The sequence below is a fragment of the Artibeus jamaicensis genome, unplaced genomic scaffold (assembly GCF_021234435.1).
Source record: "Artibeus jamaicensis isolate MK-2021 breed Jamaican fruit bat unplaced genomic scaffold, CSHL_Jam_final contig_414, whole genome shotgun sequence".
NCBI lineage: Eukaryota > Metazoa > Chordata > Mammalia > Chiroptera > Phyllostomidae > Artibeus > Artibeus jamaicensis.
Window position 1 is genome coordinate 6,056,675 of NW_026521822.1, and position 16,410 is coordinate 6,073,084.

The window sequence follows — 16,410 nt, forward strand, 5'->3', positions numbered from 1 at the left end:
AAATATCCTTAACACTTTGTAATGTGTAAGTGTAAAAAATTCTTAAGCATAGGAATCTGTGGGTTGATGCTTTTCCTCACTTTTGGCTCCTTTCCCTCAGAACTCTTCTTGTTTCGTAAAGAACTATCTTTCTATAAAGAACCAAGAATTCAATAGTTAACTCAGACATGGATGATTTCAGAGTGTGCACACATAGTGGGAACTTGGCAAATAAACACCTGCTGCAGAAATAAATGAAACCCAGCCAAGAGAACCATAACATTCACTATCTGAAAAACTAACACAAAGGGTGAAGGTCTCCAAACACAATAGCTTCTTTATGGGTAAGGGGCATGATATGTGAAGTGGATGACTTTACAAAACAGAGTTTAAAATATTTGAAAATTAGTAAAAATAATTACCACTTCCAAAGTAGCCTAGAAAATAGGATTATAAGGTACTGGGCTGGCTAAAATGTCTGTAATGCTTTTTTCCATAAAATATGACACATTTTTCATTTTTGCCAATGACTTCATTGATTTGAGTATTTTCAGTATTTGGGCATCTCCTACTATTTGCTTCTAGTGGGTAGAGGCCAGGCAGGGGTGCTGCTAAACATCTTCCAGTGCATAACACAGCCCTACAAGCAAAGAACTGTTGGGTCAAAATGTCAATAATACCAAAAAACTTTGCAAATCACTTTTGACACACTCAATCAGTTACAGCACCTTCTCCATACACTGCACAAATCTGCTTTTGCATTTCAGTTGTATTTTTGCCTTTCTTGAAATAATAAAGCACAATACGCAGAAAATGTTGCATATCTTCTTCTACCTTCAATATTAAAATTCACCAATTTTGACGTTCTTTTTAAATGCACACTGATATGACAGTTGTCACAACACAATCTAATATTCAAACGAAGGTAAAAACAACTAAGCGCTACTGGAGCCACTGTATGAAAAAAAACCTGACAAACTTTTTGGCCAACCCAACACTTTATGAGCAACTTGAATTCTGTAGCAGCAGTGCTAATGGAGACTCTGAATCCTCTGCAAAATACTCTTTCCATAAGTAGTGCTTTTTTCAAGCTTGAGATAACTTCAGGGTAAAATTTTTACAATATTTAACTGACCCTGAAAAATATTTTCACATATGGCAACAGATCATCCACAGTAAGTCTTAAGCTGATTTCCTTAGTGTGTGCTAAAGTAAGAAAGCAAGGCCAACTCCTAGAGGAAGATATAATACCAGTGTCTGCTGCCTCAATTTAAAATATAAATGTATCTACAGTTATATCCAGATTCTCTAAATGAAACATTAAATATTCTTTATACTTTGTGATAACACAGTTATCTGGGGAAGCAATCCAAGTGGCCATCAATAGACTAGTGAATAAAAACTCTGTGGTACATATATACAATGGAATATTACTTAGCCATATAAAAGAATGAAATCTTCACATTTGTAACAGCATGGATGGACCTAGATGGTATTCTGCTGAGTGAAGTCAGAGCAAGAAAAATACCATATGATTTCACTCATATTTGGAATCTAAAGAATAAAATAAATGAACAAACAAAACTGAAACAGACTCATGGACACAGAGAACAGACTGATGGTTTCAAGAAGGAAGGGGAGTTGGTGAAAAAGGTGAAGGGATTAAGATGTGCAAATTGGTAGTTACAGAAGAGACAGTGATGTGAAGCACAGCACAGGAACTATAGTCAATAACACTGTAACAACTATGTATGGTGCCAGATGGGCACTAAAAAGATCAGGGGAGTGCTTTGTGAAGTAGTATGATTGTCTGACCACCACACTGTATACCTGAAAGTAACCCAAAATAATACTGAATGTCAAGCATAATAAAAAAATTTTTAAATGAAGTATTACATTTAACACTAAACATTTTATTTTAGGTCATATACACCTATGTGTATGTGAAGAATAAAAACTCTTTTGTGAGGGGTAATCTCTACTCAAAATTACTCATATAGTATAATGAAATAAAAGTTTTCCACAAGGTTACGCCAACTTCTTAGCTATATTTTCTTTACTTTGAGTTCAATACTTTCATGTCTTTGAGAAATTAGGCTGTGATAAAGTTATGCCCTGACATCAGTTTATATATATATATATTTAAAGATTTTATTTAGTTTTAGAGAAAGGGGGAGGGAGAGAGAAAAGAGGGAGAGAAACATCAATGTGTGGTTGCCTCTCACATGTCCCCTACTGGGGACCCAGTCCACAACCCAGGCATGTTCCCTGACTGGAAATCAAACTGGTGACCCCTTGGTTCATAGGCCAGTACTCAATCCACTAAGCCACACCCGCCAGGGACAGTTATATGTTTTCTACTTTATTTTTTCATATTCTTTATTACTGCTAGTTTTTGCTTTCTTTGGACAAATAGGCCTAATTTTGCAGAAGCATGCTTTGTAGATATTCAGTTATTCTTCTAGCCATGCATACACAAGTTTCCAAATGGAAAAAAATAAGAAATAAAAACCAACCAAAAACCACTGTGCCTTTACCATTTTGGGGGGTATGCACCTGTTTTCTCTACTGTCTTTCAGGAGAAAAAATACTGCAACCAATTTATTCCTCTGTGGTATAATTTTCCACCTTTTCTACCTCTAGACTGTCACACTGCTATCTGTAGTTGTGGTGAAAAGGAAGTGACACCTGAGCCATGATTTGAGCAGGAGTTAGCCAGGTGAGGGACAAGGGACGGGGGAACATACCACCAGAGGGTGCACTCTTAAGGTGAGATAATTTATTATTTTTAAGTAAATGAAATAAGGCCAGGGGTGGTAAGGTAAAACCCAGCAGGGGGCCAGTAATTCCACCCGCAGGTTGAATAAACAGTCAGACCCTGATGGCCTCACAAATATATGTTATCCTAACAAACGAGAAGCCACTCAAAGGTTTTAGGCAGAAAAGTTATATGCCCAATGTCAACATTATCACTCTGGTTGCAATGTAGGTAATGGGATGGAGAGAGCAAGAGGAGCAGTAGAAGGGCCAGTTAGGAAGCTATTAACCTTACACAGGTAGAAGTTACAGTAACTCAGAGTAGGACGTGGACAGAAAAAAGCAACCTGACTTTGTGAAGGGCTCAATGAATTAGGAGGGAAAGGATAAGGAAGAGGAAGGTGGTAAGTATGACCTTGGGTTTCTCTGGCTCAAGTACCTGGAAGGAGAGAGGGGTACTTACTAAGTGCAGAGCACTGGAGAAGGGCCAGAATGGGAATGGGACAGGAGATCCAAAGTTTGGTTTTGGACATGTTAAGATTGACATCCCTGTGTGACAGCCAAACATCTGGCAAAATCGGTGACATAATCCTAAAGTTCACAAATGGGGTCAGGACTGGGAATATAAACTGGTGAACCACTGATAAAATGTTTTTATAGACAGAGTCATCAGTAATCCTTCACATTTAAGACACTCTATTTTGAGGTGTGTGCTCTCTCTGACAGCTACAACCACAGAGACTGAGGGGGACTCAACCTCTACCTTCACGGTTTTGTTCTAGAAGGTTCTTTCTGTAAAATAATTTTTCTTGTCCCATTTCCCTACACCTTATTTTAAAACCAAAACCATTTAAAAAAACCACCAATACAAATTTTTAAAAAATGTTTTAAAGGAAAGAATGTTATTTGTATTAAAAATAAAAATAAAACAGAACCAAAGTCTCATGGAAACTAAAGAGAAAGTTAAGTAAAATAAGTCTTTACTATCTACTTTTTACTTAGTCTTGTTTTCCAGCCAGGTCCTACCACTCTAACTTTGACTTAGTATGTGTGTATGCCATTATTTTCATCCTACAGATATTTGCTTCACTCACTGTGTATGTATTTGCATGTTTATATATGCTTATATGTATACATATATAACATTCATATACATACAAATATACATACACACAGTCTTTTCCTTGAATGTAGGCTTATTCATAGAAAATAAGATGCAAGCTTCCAGAGGGCAGATATCACCCAGGGAAGCTGCCATAAAATATATCATTCAGTAGCTATTCCACAAATATTTCTGCCTGCTGAGGGTATCAGCAGCTACACAAATATATTGTAAACAATGATTCACCCACTTTTTGGGGTATTCATTTCAAGCTTTAAAGTCAATCTTTATGAACTTGAACTATCTTTTCCTGGGTTCTAGATTTAGAACTCTCAACTAAGGTAATTAATATATTATTTTATTATTATTTTGGGCCAAAAATGTTCTGGTATGGTAAAACTGTGTGACTGCATTCTAAAGATCTGTACTTTACATTGCCTCTATCTGTTCAAAATGTCTAACACACAGGTAAAGACACAGACATTTCACTGATTTGTTAGGAACTCACTGAATCGAGCATCTAAGAACTTGGTCTACAGGAAAGAGATCACTCCAGCAAATGTTGAAGGCATTGTCACTTGTTTATTAAGCATCTTGGAAATTTTTTAATGGCAGCATATGCTAAGAAAATATAACACGACAAATCCTACTCCTAACTCGAACACCCAATAGGCCACTTTGGCCATTTCTACTATTGAGTTTCTGCCTAAAGAATTGAAAGGAATGGCTGCAGACCATCAACTAATGACTTTCCTTCTCCACCGTACATGACAAACAGGCTCTGAGCTGATTTCTAGCAAAAGCAAGACATAATTTTTTACTTTGTTTACTGAAGAAAAGAATAAATGTATTATTTAGGATAATACAATTTTAACAATAAGTCATAGAAAGGAAATTTCAGTTTATTGGTCTAGTTGTTCCTCTGACATCTATTTGAAAGGTCAATTTAGAAATGCAACAAAAGCACAGAACTGCTATAAATCTATCATCTATAGTTTCATATATTAGAAAAGATTATTGATATTTTGAGTTAGTTTTTAGTTGTTAACCTTGTATTAGATTTTTTAGTCATTTTCAGCAACAATTATCGCCTTTCATGCTAATTCAGTAGAATGAACAGATGGAAACATTAACCATTGAAAAATATTAGCACATAGAGACAGCCATACCACTGGATGCAGAGAAAAATTATTAAAGTCATGCTAAGCTTTAGCTATAATAGCTAGAGAATGATTTTGACAGGAAAATATTATAGACATTCTTGTTTAACAAGGCATACAAGGAATTCGGATCACAGGACAATACACATTAGATTACTACATGTTTGCATAATATAAGCCAAGCTATAAGCACGTAACAGAAGCAGCACAGGAAAAAGGATTCTGTTTTGCAAGAAAATTTCAAAAGCAAAGGATAGCACAAAGGAAATACCTTCAGATCTCGCCTCTCCAGATGCAAAAGTTCAGCCCCTCTGATGTCATGACGGATGAAGATTTCTCTGTACTCTCCCAAATTGATCAGATCCAGCCAAGCAGCAACTTCCTCTGTGCCCCATTTCTGAACTACCAAAGTTAAGAGCAAAACCCCCTTAATTTCTACATGCTCAATGCATTACAAAGCAAAGGCTGGCCAAAGAAGATGCAAATGGAGCGGCAGTGCTAGCAAAGGGAAAGGTTAAAGGTGTTTCAACAAAACTATGATTCCATTTTTTCCCATGCAGGTCAACACAAGGATCACAAAGACATTCACTGCAGTGCACCTGTGCCCTTGGCTTCAGCTCAATTTCCTCCTCAAAGCCCCCAAACTACATAGCATGTATAAAAGATGGATTTCTCATGATTAGGATCAGTAGTATAAGGTCTAAATAAATTCTGATGATTTTCTTAAGACCATGTATGAAACTGGTTATAGTTGAATTAGCTACAAATGTTAATTAAAAGTAAAAATCTAACACAGGGTACTCTAAATTTTACACTAACTTCTGTCTCAGGTCTTGCTGACTTTAGCACCACCTTTATTGATTCTATTACTATTGACAGTTATAAAAATAAATGTCCTGTTAAGTTGGTTTAATATCATCTAATAATGGTCAATACTACTCTCTGAGATTAACTGGTTTGTTATTTCTCGGTAGGTATACTCGGTCTTTTATATATTTTATTCAGCACTGATTAGCTTGAAAAATCCTACTTATTTGCCATATTTGGTTTTAAAATGCCACTTAACAGCTACTCTATGATTGTCAAAAATCAGGTTATAAATCACTTTTGAAAAGGCAATAGCTAGCTCAGAAAAATTAGAGATTGATTTGATTGCGAAAGGTATATATCATCATATACACAGAACTTAGAGGTGCTTTAGCACGAGTACAGCATTAAAATGAATCACTAGGTGAGTGGGAAGTGAACTAGAAAGACAATTTCAAAGAGAGAATTTCATCTTTGCTTGAGAATGCAAATGTCACACTACTGCCATTACTGAGGGGCTGAAATGGTGTAGTAAGTCCTAAAAACAGGAGAAAGAAAATACGGAACTTCAGGTAGAAAATACATTTAGCAAGCTAAAGGAATATATTAAAGTTTCCATGTTCCATGCATTGAAATGATCTAGATTTTGAGCTCTGAAGATGAAAAGCAAGTTATGCACGATGCTTTGAATTGCTGTTGAGCAAGACAGAGACCATGTAAACAGAGGCACTGACACCAGAGCAGCAAATCAGCAATTACCTCATTTTCTTATGTGTTTCATAACTACTAATTCCTCTGATATTTGTACAGATTATAGGTACAATATAACTGCAGTAAGACCAACATTAAATAGAACTCACCACTTCAACCATTTTATAGTGGCATGTAGCACATTCAAAATGATGTACAATGATTGCCGTTATCTGGAACATTTGATCGCCTCAGTGCTGTCACTTCAGTGTTATTTTTCCTTATGTTATACAAGCTCCTGCCCCTACCATTGTGGACCACCTACCAGGCTGTGAGCTTGTCTTCTGCTTTTGCACCTTTTCCTTTTTAAATTTTGGTACTATACGAAATACTGTGCTTCTGCTGTTTCTCTTGGTGCAATCCATAGGGGGCTCCTGTTCAAGTAGAGCAAGAAAAGAATTTTTTCAGGGTAGTAAGAGAAGAAAAACCCACTCTAAATATTAGAGATAACACAGGAATAGGTTAGAAACACAAAACGTTGAAGTGGTAACTTCTTCCAAGAAGTTCACAATGTTATATATTGCTAAAAATGTACTGATCCCATAAGTTACTTGGTTCGCATAAAAGCCTTTTCTTGATTGTTCATGAACAGTACATTTAAAAGTGACATTCAAAGTTTATTTTCCTCTGACTATGTTTTAACAAAAGATGGGTTCAAATTCTATCATTATAAAGTCTGCATTTATATATAAAGAAACAGGCTGAATTTCACATACCTCATCCTCATTTGGGTGTAAGATATAATAGAGCCAGGGAATCTCTGTTAATTTCTGTAACTCCACCTCCACAGAGTGTAAGGCACTGGATACCCGCTCTTCATGTGGAGATTCCAACTGCTATTCACCAGCAGATTAAAAAGAAAACAAAACAAGGCTCAGTGCCCAACCTCAACTGGAATTATTTCATTTGATAATGAATACCTTCATCTCTTATTAGGCTAGGCTAGTTGTTATCATGGTAGTTGTTTTTAATATAAATAAATATTTAAAAAGAACAAATGATCTTATACTGGGTTCACTGAAAAAAATCTAGATAGATTTATCCTTCCTTTCCATGATATAAGCTAGTGTGACTTTTGCTTTAGTGAGTAATCTCATATTTGTGGAAAAATCCTTCTAGATAATTGGATAAACAAACAACAATACTTTAAAAAGTAGTAGAAAATACATTACATAAAAAGAACTGCATGGTATAAAAATCTCCTGGAAAATGAAAATAATAAGTTTAAGGGAAAAAAACACCTCATAAATCTCAGAAAAATTTGTGATGAAAAGCTGATGTGATGAAAGTGAGCAAAGCAAAAACCTAAATAGCTTGTAATCTGGAAGAAGGTTTGTAAACTTTAAAAAGAATTTAACTGGTCACCTATTATCTCCCCACTCAAAATAGTTATTAGAAAGCACTTATAAATTCAATAAATGAAAAAAGGTAAAATAGACATGGGTGTGTAAGGAAATGGAAGGGAAATGGCTGAATCCTGGTCCTGGACTTGTTACTAATTTGCAACCAATGGAAGGTTAATTGATTTCAGAAGTCTTAGTTTGCTTCTCAATAAACAGTAGAATATGAGTAGATTATTTCTAAGGTCTCTTCCAGTTAATCAGTATTTTTATAAATTACTTTAAAATTGTAGAGTACCACATATAGGTTTCACAGAATTTTAAAATGAAAGTTCAAAGAAAATGTTACTGTTATTATGGACATTATATTTTCCCTTGTTATTTAAGATATCTACCATTTCTTATAGTTAAAAACATGGAGATTCTCCAGCCTGTCATATAAAATTTAGCACTTTCCTTTCAGTCTAAAAATATATCTCTTACAAAAGTGATAAAATGGTGATTGTATATTCATTCTAGAATCAAAATAAAGAGTAAACCTTAGCCCTGGCTGGTGTAGCTCAGTGGATTGAGCGCCGGCCTGCGAACCACAGGATCGCGGTTCGATTCCCAGTCAGGGCACATGCCTGGGTTGCAGGCCGGTTCCCTGAAGGCCAGTTCCCAGCAGGGGACGCACAAAAGGCAACCATACATTGATGTTTCTCTCCCTCTCTCCTTCCCCCCTTCCCCTCTAAAGCTAAATAAATAAAATCTTTAAAAAAAAAAAGAGTAAACCTTAGTTGCTCTCAAATACAATTGACTCTTTATGGTGATAACAACATTGTCAAAAATAAATTTGATGAAATTTAGTGGTGTACATTTTAAGTTGAACGTCCATTTTCTGACAATGACAGAAGCCCTGAAAGTGGAGGGGAGGGGGTCCTTCTATATTAAAATAATATAATTGATAAATATTAACCAAATAAGACTCCATAGACACTTTCAGTATAGAGAACTAAAACACAAAATAAGTTAGGCTTCCAGTTCTTGTCAATCAGAAATCACGTTAAATGTACTTCAGATAACACACAAAAAATACATGTCCTCTGCCCAAAAACTGAGACCAAAGTCACAGCTCACTAGATTTCCTATAGGGCTAATTTTAGAAGAGCAGGAAGAAGGTCTGGTTGTTAATAGAAGTATCAAGAATAGCCAAGATTCCCACTGACCCTATCAAAAGATATAACCAATGTTTCTTCCTACAAGTTTTTCTTCATGGCCACAGCAGAAGCAGTCACCTCTCGTGTTAAGGAAGCTGTATTTCAGTTGCCTTTGGAGGTGGGTGAAAGCAATGCACATCATGTAGCCTTTCAGCTTATCTTCTCAGAGTAAGGGATGCATCTGATGGATGCTCTGCTGAACGCCAATCAAACAGAAATTCCAAATACCGTCACTGGTTAGCTAGACTATGTGACATACCTCCCCATTTTTTCACTGTGCTACAGGTACTGTGACTTCTATTACTTTTATTTAAGTATTTATTTTCCAAAGTAAGACATAAAATTACAGTCAAGAGAAATGTTTTAAGAGCATCACCTATAAATTAATCAGAATTGTTACACTGTACAAGGAAGAAAATTAGGCTTTCTATAGCTACAACAGCATGTGTGAAAACCCATAACTGAACACTAGGTGGCGAAAAGGCCCAACATGCTAGAAAATTTGAAACCAGTGAGGGAATAGAGGCTGACAAGACAAACCAAACAGAACACTTATTGTCTTCTAGCACTTAAGCTTGAGGTCCATGAACTGTGGTCAAATGCAGACTTGGCCTTGATGTCCAGCACCAATCTGAGTTAATCTAGGAATATGGCTACTTCTTGAAATTGTTTTTGAAATGCTGAGTCTAGAAAGTGTCATCTTTTAAGCAAATCTAGAAAATCACACCAATCATATTTAAAATGTTAATTTTGAGAACAAACCTATGGTTTCCTCTACTTTTCTGCAGTAAGGAGTTAATGATAACTGAGGAATGTCTACTACCTTTCATAAACCTCAAGTCTCTTGAAACTGACTATGGACAGCAGGACTGCCTGAAAACGTTGGCGTACATGAGGGGAAGTCTCCTGTTAGCTTAAATCATAGCCCCCAGGTTTAGCCTTTTCTTTTATTAAAGGCAAAAGTTAGGTAACAAGACAGCTGTACGGTTGGGGGTCAGAAGGCTGCTTCTGTGCTTCCTAATCAAGGAAAACCCCACACATTCAACATAACTGTTATGTGACCAGTCATTTCTTTTCCTTACCAAAGGAACTCTGCCGACTAGTAAAGATTCTGTTTCATTATATAGTGCCTTCACATTGATGGCTATTTCAGTGGCAGTGTCTCTGGTAAGACTCTAGAAAAAAAAAATCAAAAGCAAGTAGTTTTGTTCTAAACTGGATTTAATCATCACAAATACTTTAAATTTTATTATTCCAATTTAAATTCACATCACAAATATTTTTAAAAATCTACCAAAGTTCTATTATAACTGCACAATTTCACAGTCATGATTATCAGCATAATTACTCTTCTAATGCTGGTATGCACCGAGTCTAGTGACTACGCCCAGCACCACGTCTCCCACATACAAATATGTACATGCTGGCAACAGTATCTAAACATATTCCCATAAAAAGTTAAGTCAAAGAACAGTGTTTTAAAAAGGGCATTTTCATCATCTGGTCATAATTAGTTCTACCTATGTCTTTTAATACTTTTAGTAGTCTGCAACCAGACTACTTTTTAGACTATAACCCAAAGGACTAGCACATTTGTATATGATGGGAGACCCCCTCAAAATCCCCAAATTTATTTATTAAAAATTGTGTAGTTATTCTTGCATGTTTAAACGTCAGTCACCTTCAAAGTGCCCTCCATTTGATGCAATACAGCTATCGAGATGTTTTTCCCATGCTCAAAACAGTTTTTGAACTCATTGATTTTGATGCTTTTTAGTGCTTCTGCCATTTTTTGTTTCACCCCTTCACACTAGCAAAATATCTCCCTTTGAGGACTTTTTTCATCTGAGGAAACAAAAAGAGCTACGTGGGGTTGAAATCAGGTGAATAGGAGGATGGGGCACAGGGGTCAGGCTGTTTTTGGCTGAAAACTGCTGAATACTCAGTGTGGTGTGGGCGTGTGTGCTAATAAATCACCCATCAGGCAATGGACGAACACACTGAAACAGTCTTCGAAAAAATTCACTGAGGCTGAATGCAGTCTCTCACAGCAATGCTAGCTGGTATATCAATACAGATGGGTTCCCAAGCACTCACCTAGTGAGGGAAGCCTATATACTATAAGGGGCCCTACCTCCAGAAGATAATCCAGTTTTTTTGGGTCCCCTTGTATTAATATAGTTAACTTCAATTGAATAATTAAAGTAATAAAATAATGTTATCCATTTTCCATACACTATAGCCTTTATAATATATATTTCAAAGGAGTTATAGCCATCTATTATTCTATAAAAATTTACTTTCTACATTAAAAATTTACTAAATTCATTCAGTAAAATAAAGTGAAATGAAAATAATATCAGCACACAACTTCAAAAATGAATAAATATCTTTAATAAAATGCATGATATCTAGGTTTATTCTATACCTAGGTACAGGGGAGAAGGTAAAAGAAGAAGAAAGGAGGGATGGTAGCAGTTAGAAGAAGAAAAAGTAGAAGGAAGATAGTGAGGTGACAAGTGATGGAAAATGAAGTAGAAAACATGAAGAGAATGTAAGAGTAGGAGTAGAAAAATGGCAGAAAAAAGAAAATAAAAGAAAAATTTGGCCACAAACTTATCATAAGCTCTGACATAGATTCATCTAGACTATATACTGCTCCTTCAAAGTGCACATTTTATAGTATCAAAATATACATGTAACACCAAAAAATCTGTGGAATGAGGTTTACCATTAGCTCCTCACCTCTGGGAACTGAGGGTTGGCTTTATTCAGTGCATGGGAGCAGGCATTCACTGCGTGGGCCAGTTCTTGCTCCAAAAGACAGTGGATTGTGGCAGCATCACAAATCCTGAAAGAAAAACCAAAACAAATGAACACAACACTTTTTTGAGCATTGCTGATTTTTCTGAAGCATGGAAGTGATAAAATAAAAACAGGATGAAAAAAAAAAAAACACATCAAGGGGCCCTGGCTGGTGTGGCTCAGTGGATTGAGCGTGGGCTGTGAGAACCAAGGGGTTGCTGGTTTGATTCCCGGTCGGGGCACATGCCTGGGTTGCAGGCCAGGCCCCCGGTGTGGGGGTACATGGGAGGCAACCACACATTGATGTTTCCCTCCCTCTTTCTCCTTCTCTTTATCTCTCTCTAAACATAAATAAATAAATGTTTTTAAAAATAAGTTCTTAAAAAAAACATTAAGGGGAACTTTAAAAAAAATGACTTCGATTATGAATGGCACAGGGTAGATTTACAAAATTCAAACCCCATCTCAACAAAGAATATTAAACCAAAAATCTTTATATAAGAAGTTGGCTTAGAATGAGAGATAAATATATCAAGCTGCTATGTGGAAAAACAAAATATAGTCACATTTGATTTTGCAGTATCATTAGAAGGTGAGACGGGTCCCAAATGTAGACAGTAGAAACTTATTTTTCATTCATTGAAACTTCAACCAGGAGCAAATACAACAGATTAGGGGAAGAACATTGCCACATCTATCATCAACACGCTAAGTACTTTATATGTATTATCTAATTTAATATTCATAACATAAAAGATAGCTGTGACTTTCTCCACTTTATAGATGAAGACATCTATAAAGAGAGTCAGAGAGAGTTAGTAATGTATACAAAGCTAATAATAAGTGACAGAGTCAGAATCTGAATCTATGACCACCTAACTCCAAAGGCTGGTCTGCCACAATCTCTGCACTTGCAACCTTCAAGAATAGTCCTATGAAGACAAAATCCTGGAGGGCTCTAAGGCCAAAGAAGAGAACCGAAGAAAAGTTCTACCAACTGCTACAAAAGGTAAGGGTTGCAGATGAGCAAGAAGGCAAGACTATTCAAACCCTTTTTGCTTCTCACATCTTCAAAGAGAATGATTTTCAATATGAAAAAAGTAGGACAAAAGAAGAGACAGAAGTCCTACATAGTTGAATCAAGAGTAAAGGAAAAGAGTTTAATTCCTAAGGATCATGCAATTGATATCCAAAGCCTAAATGAAGTTGCAAATGTCACCTCAGCATTCTTACCAAAAATCCAGGGAAATCATAAAGAACAGGCTGTTTATCAGAATAGAGATGGGTAAATGTTCTAATTTCCAAAGAAAGTTAAAGTGGTAAAACAACTCCGACCAACAATTCTAAGTGCCAGTGAAATCTCCTGGATGTTTTCAACATAACTGAAATTCTCTAAGTCTAACCTGGAACCCATCTGTCATTTTCTCTCAAAATCTGCTCCTTTTTCTGAATACTATGGCTTAATCAAAGGCAACACAGTCCATCCAGCCTTTCACTGGAAACCTCAGGGCTATTGTGTCTCCTAATCCACACTCATGTACTAATTTTAGATCCCAACTTACCTGAAATCTCTCTCCTCCTTCCCATGTCTCCTGCCTCAATCCATGTTTCCTAAGGACAATTCTGACAGCATTCACCCTGCCTCAGGTTTGCTGTGCTGCAGACAGTGCTCCACATTGCTTCCAGAAATGCCCTGATAAAGCTGTGGCCCCTCCTCAGCCCCTTCCACATTTGCTCACCTGCAAATGTACCAGCCATCACTTCAATCACCCCGAATTCCCTGAGGTTTCCTGAAAGTGTCAAGTACTCCCACTCTTCTGGGCCTTTGCCCAGGCTGGCTCCCAGGCTTAGCTTGCTCCTTTCCCACTCTTCTTTAAAGACTTGGCTGAGAGGTCACTTCCCCCAGGCAGCCTCCCTCACTGCCTCTGGCCTCCTCTGTACAACTATAGCACCCACTATGCAACCTATGACAACACTCCAGCCACACTTCTCCCTCCCAATACTCTGCCTACAAACTAGGAGGGACTGCAACACAGTTACCTCAGCATTCCCAGTGATGAAACTGGTGACCAATGCAGAGAAGAGGCTAAAAATACGTGTTAAATACGGAATGACTAAATTCTGAGAATTGACGAGTGAGTCTGATTTTCATCATTTGCAAAAAAACAAAACAAAACAAAACAAAAAACAGACATAACCAAATTAGGTTGACCAAAACCAATTCTGGCCAAGCTGTACTTCCTTTTTTTATAAGGTTATTTGGTTTGGTTGACAGGATGATAATATAGGAAGCATATTTTGGTTTCAAGGGAAGATATTTTGATTTTAAGAAAATGATGTAGTTCTATTTTTAATTTGCTGAGGAACCGCCATACTGTTTTCCATAGTGTATTAATTGGCTTGACTGTGGCAACCATCTTACAGTACATGTATATATCAAATCACCACACCGTATACCATATATATGTATAATTTTTATGTCAATTATATCTCAATAAATCTGGGGAAAACACAGTTAATTGGAGACTACAGATATTGTCTATAGCATCTAAAAGATGCATTTACTCTAAAATCTCATAGCTCTGTGGCTAAGAAGCTAAGTGTACAATAATGCAGTTATGACTTTAGCTGACTGTTTATTTTCCCTACATTTCTTCTAAGCTTCTCAGTATCTGGCAATTATCATACATTATTCTAATTTTGAATGTTGGTCTCTAGCAGTGGGGAGAATATATACTTAAAAAACCCAAATCTTTAAAATCAGGTACATTCTAGGTGTCTAACAAATATTTAAAGAGAAGAGTAAGGAGTAAGAGAAGGAGAGCAGACAGTGGGTAGGAGGGAGGAAAATGAAGTCAGTAAGCCCCTAGTGTACCAGAGCTTTGTTTTTCTTCTTTTTCAACATTTTAATGAGTAACCACATGAACGTGTGGAAAGAATATAATAGCTAGCATTCAGAGAACACAAAATGTGCCAGACAGTGATATGTGATAATAAGCACTATACACAGCGGGTCTCATTTAACATTCACAGTGGCCTGGTAAGGCAGTGCTTAATTATTCCCACCTGTCCACATTCCCCCCTCCCCTTAGAAGGCTACTTCCTGGTCATAGTGATTTTTATCGGGAACTTGTTATTTTTATCCTTTCCCTTTCTGTCCACCAAAATTAATTTCTGTATGGTCTCTCAGTCTCTGTAATTAGTCTATTGGAAACTGATTCTTAGACTCTTTCCCTACCTCCCCAACTCTTCTTGGGAGCAATTTCCTTCTACATTCTATCAATATTTAATTAATCATTAATTATAAGGTGATACAGAAGTCAGTAAAGATTGCATATAAACTGCTGGGTAAATAATAACAGAAAGAGTACTGTGTGGTAGGGTACGTTAGGCAAGCTCTCCACTATGTTTCAAGAAGTCTGATGTCTGTGAAGAACACAGGTTTAAGTATGTATGTATTAGAGGGGAGCCAATGAAGGAGAACAGTAAGCAATGAGGCAGAAAACGAAGGAGAGTAAATGCATCTCTTTTACATACTCCAAACAACTGAAATGATGTATTAAAAATAATAAAACAAAATTGGCCAACAGCAGCGTCCTCATGGTCCACAAGTGGGCAGGACCACCATACCTTGTAATGAGCTCCTCCGCAGCCTGGGAGCACAGCTGCATCTGTGACACCTCCTCCGTGGCCAAATCAACAGCATGTTGGATGTACAAATGGGTTCGAAGAACTGGTTTATCAGAATCACACTTCTGTTTCTCTTCCCAAGATTTTAGAGTGCTTTCAAAAGCCTATTTAAAGTCAATATTACAATGAACTGTTGGTTTAGAGCTCTGAGACCCTAATAAATGTGTATTTAGATATATGAATGACTTTGAAACTACTGTTTTTTCCCAATCTAACACATCATTAAATAAACCATGAGTAGAAAAAAGTTTTTCAGTATACATAATAAAAAGCGATGTATGTAATCAATTATGAATAAATATTACTAAAAAGTTAGAAAAGGACAGCTTTAATCTTTATTATGTGTAATAGGATGGACATTTGTAGTCTTATTTGTTATGTGCGTGACTTTAATTAAAAATGCATGTTCTGGAAAAAGCAAAACTACAGATAGTGTAAAGGTCGGTGTTGCCAGGGGCAAGGGTAAAAAGTGGAGGAAAGGATGGGTGGGGCATAAGAGATATTTAAGGCAGTGAAACTACTCTGTCATCCTGAAATGTGGACAAGTGACTGCTCATTTGTCAAAGCCCACAGAATGCACAGCAGAAACAGTAAACTATAAATTTCAGGTAGTATCAATATTAGCTCATTGGTTATAATAAATGCACTAATACCAGATTCTAATAATAGGGGAATTCATTGGCTGTCCAGGTGATGAGATATGTGGGAATAGAATTAGAATTCTCTGCACTTTCTGTTCAATTTTTTTTGTAAACCTAAAAAAAATTAGTCTATTTGTTTTTTTAAAAGACTAAATGTTCTTCATATTTAAAACCACCATG

The 16,410-nt window shown here is 36.5% G+C and overlaps 1 protein-coding gene across 15 annotated transcripts in view; it reads right to left on the bottom strand.

Annotated features, from left to right (window-relative positions):
• DGKH (diacylglycerol kinase eta) overlaps positions 1-16,410 on the bottom strand; it is a 215,304-nt gene that overhangs the window by 18,012 nt on the left and 180,882 nt on the right. For 9 of the 15 annotated variants that reach the window (XM_037131674.2, XM_037131683.2, XM_053665424.1 and 6 more), the window contains 6 exons: positions 15,530-15,693; positions 11,840-11,945; positions 10,177-10,269; positions 7,272-7,391; positions 6,821-6,929; positions 5,270-5,400 (listed from right to left, as the gene is read on the bottom strand). In XM_037131674.2, coding sequence (XP_036987569.2) covers positions 5,270-5,400; positions 6,821-6,929; positions 7,272-7,391; positions 10,177-10,269; positions 11,840-11,945; positions 15,530-15,693 — 723 coding nt within the window. The other 6 variants (XM_053665422.1, XM_053665419.1, XM_053665426.1 and 3 more) reach the window with 3 other exon arrangements.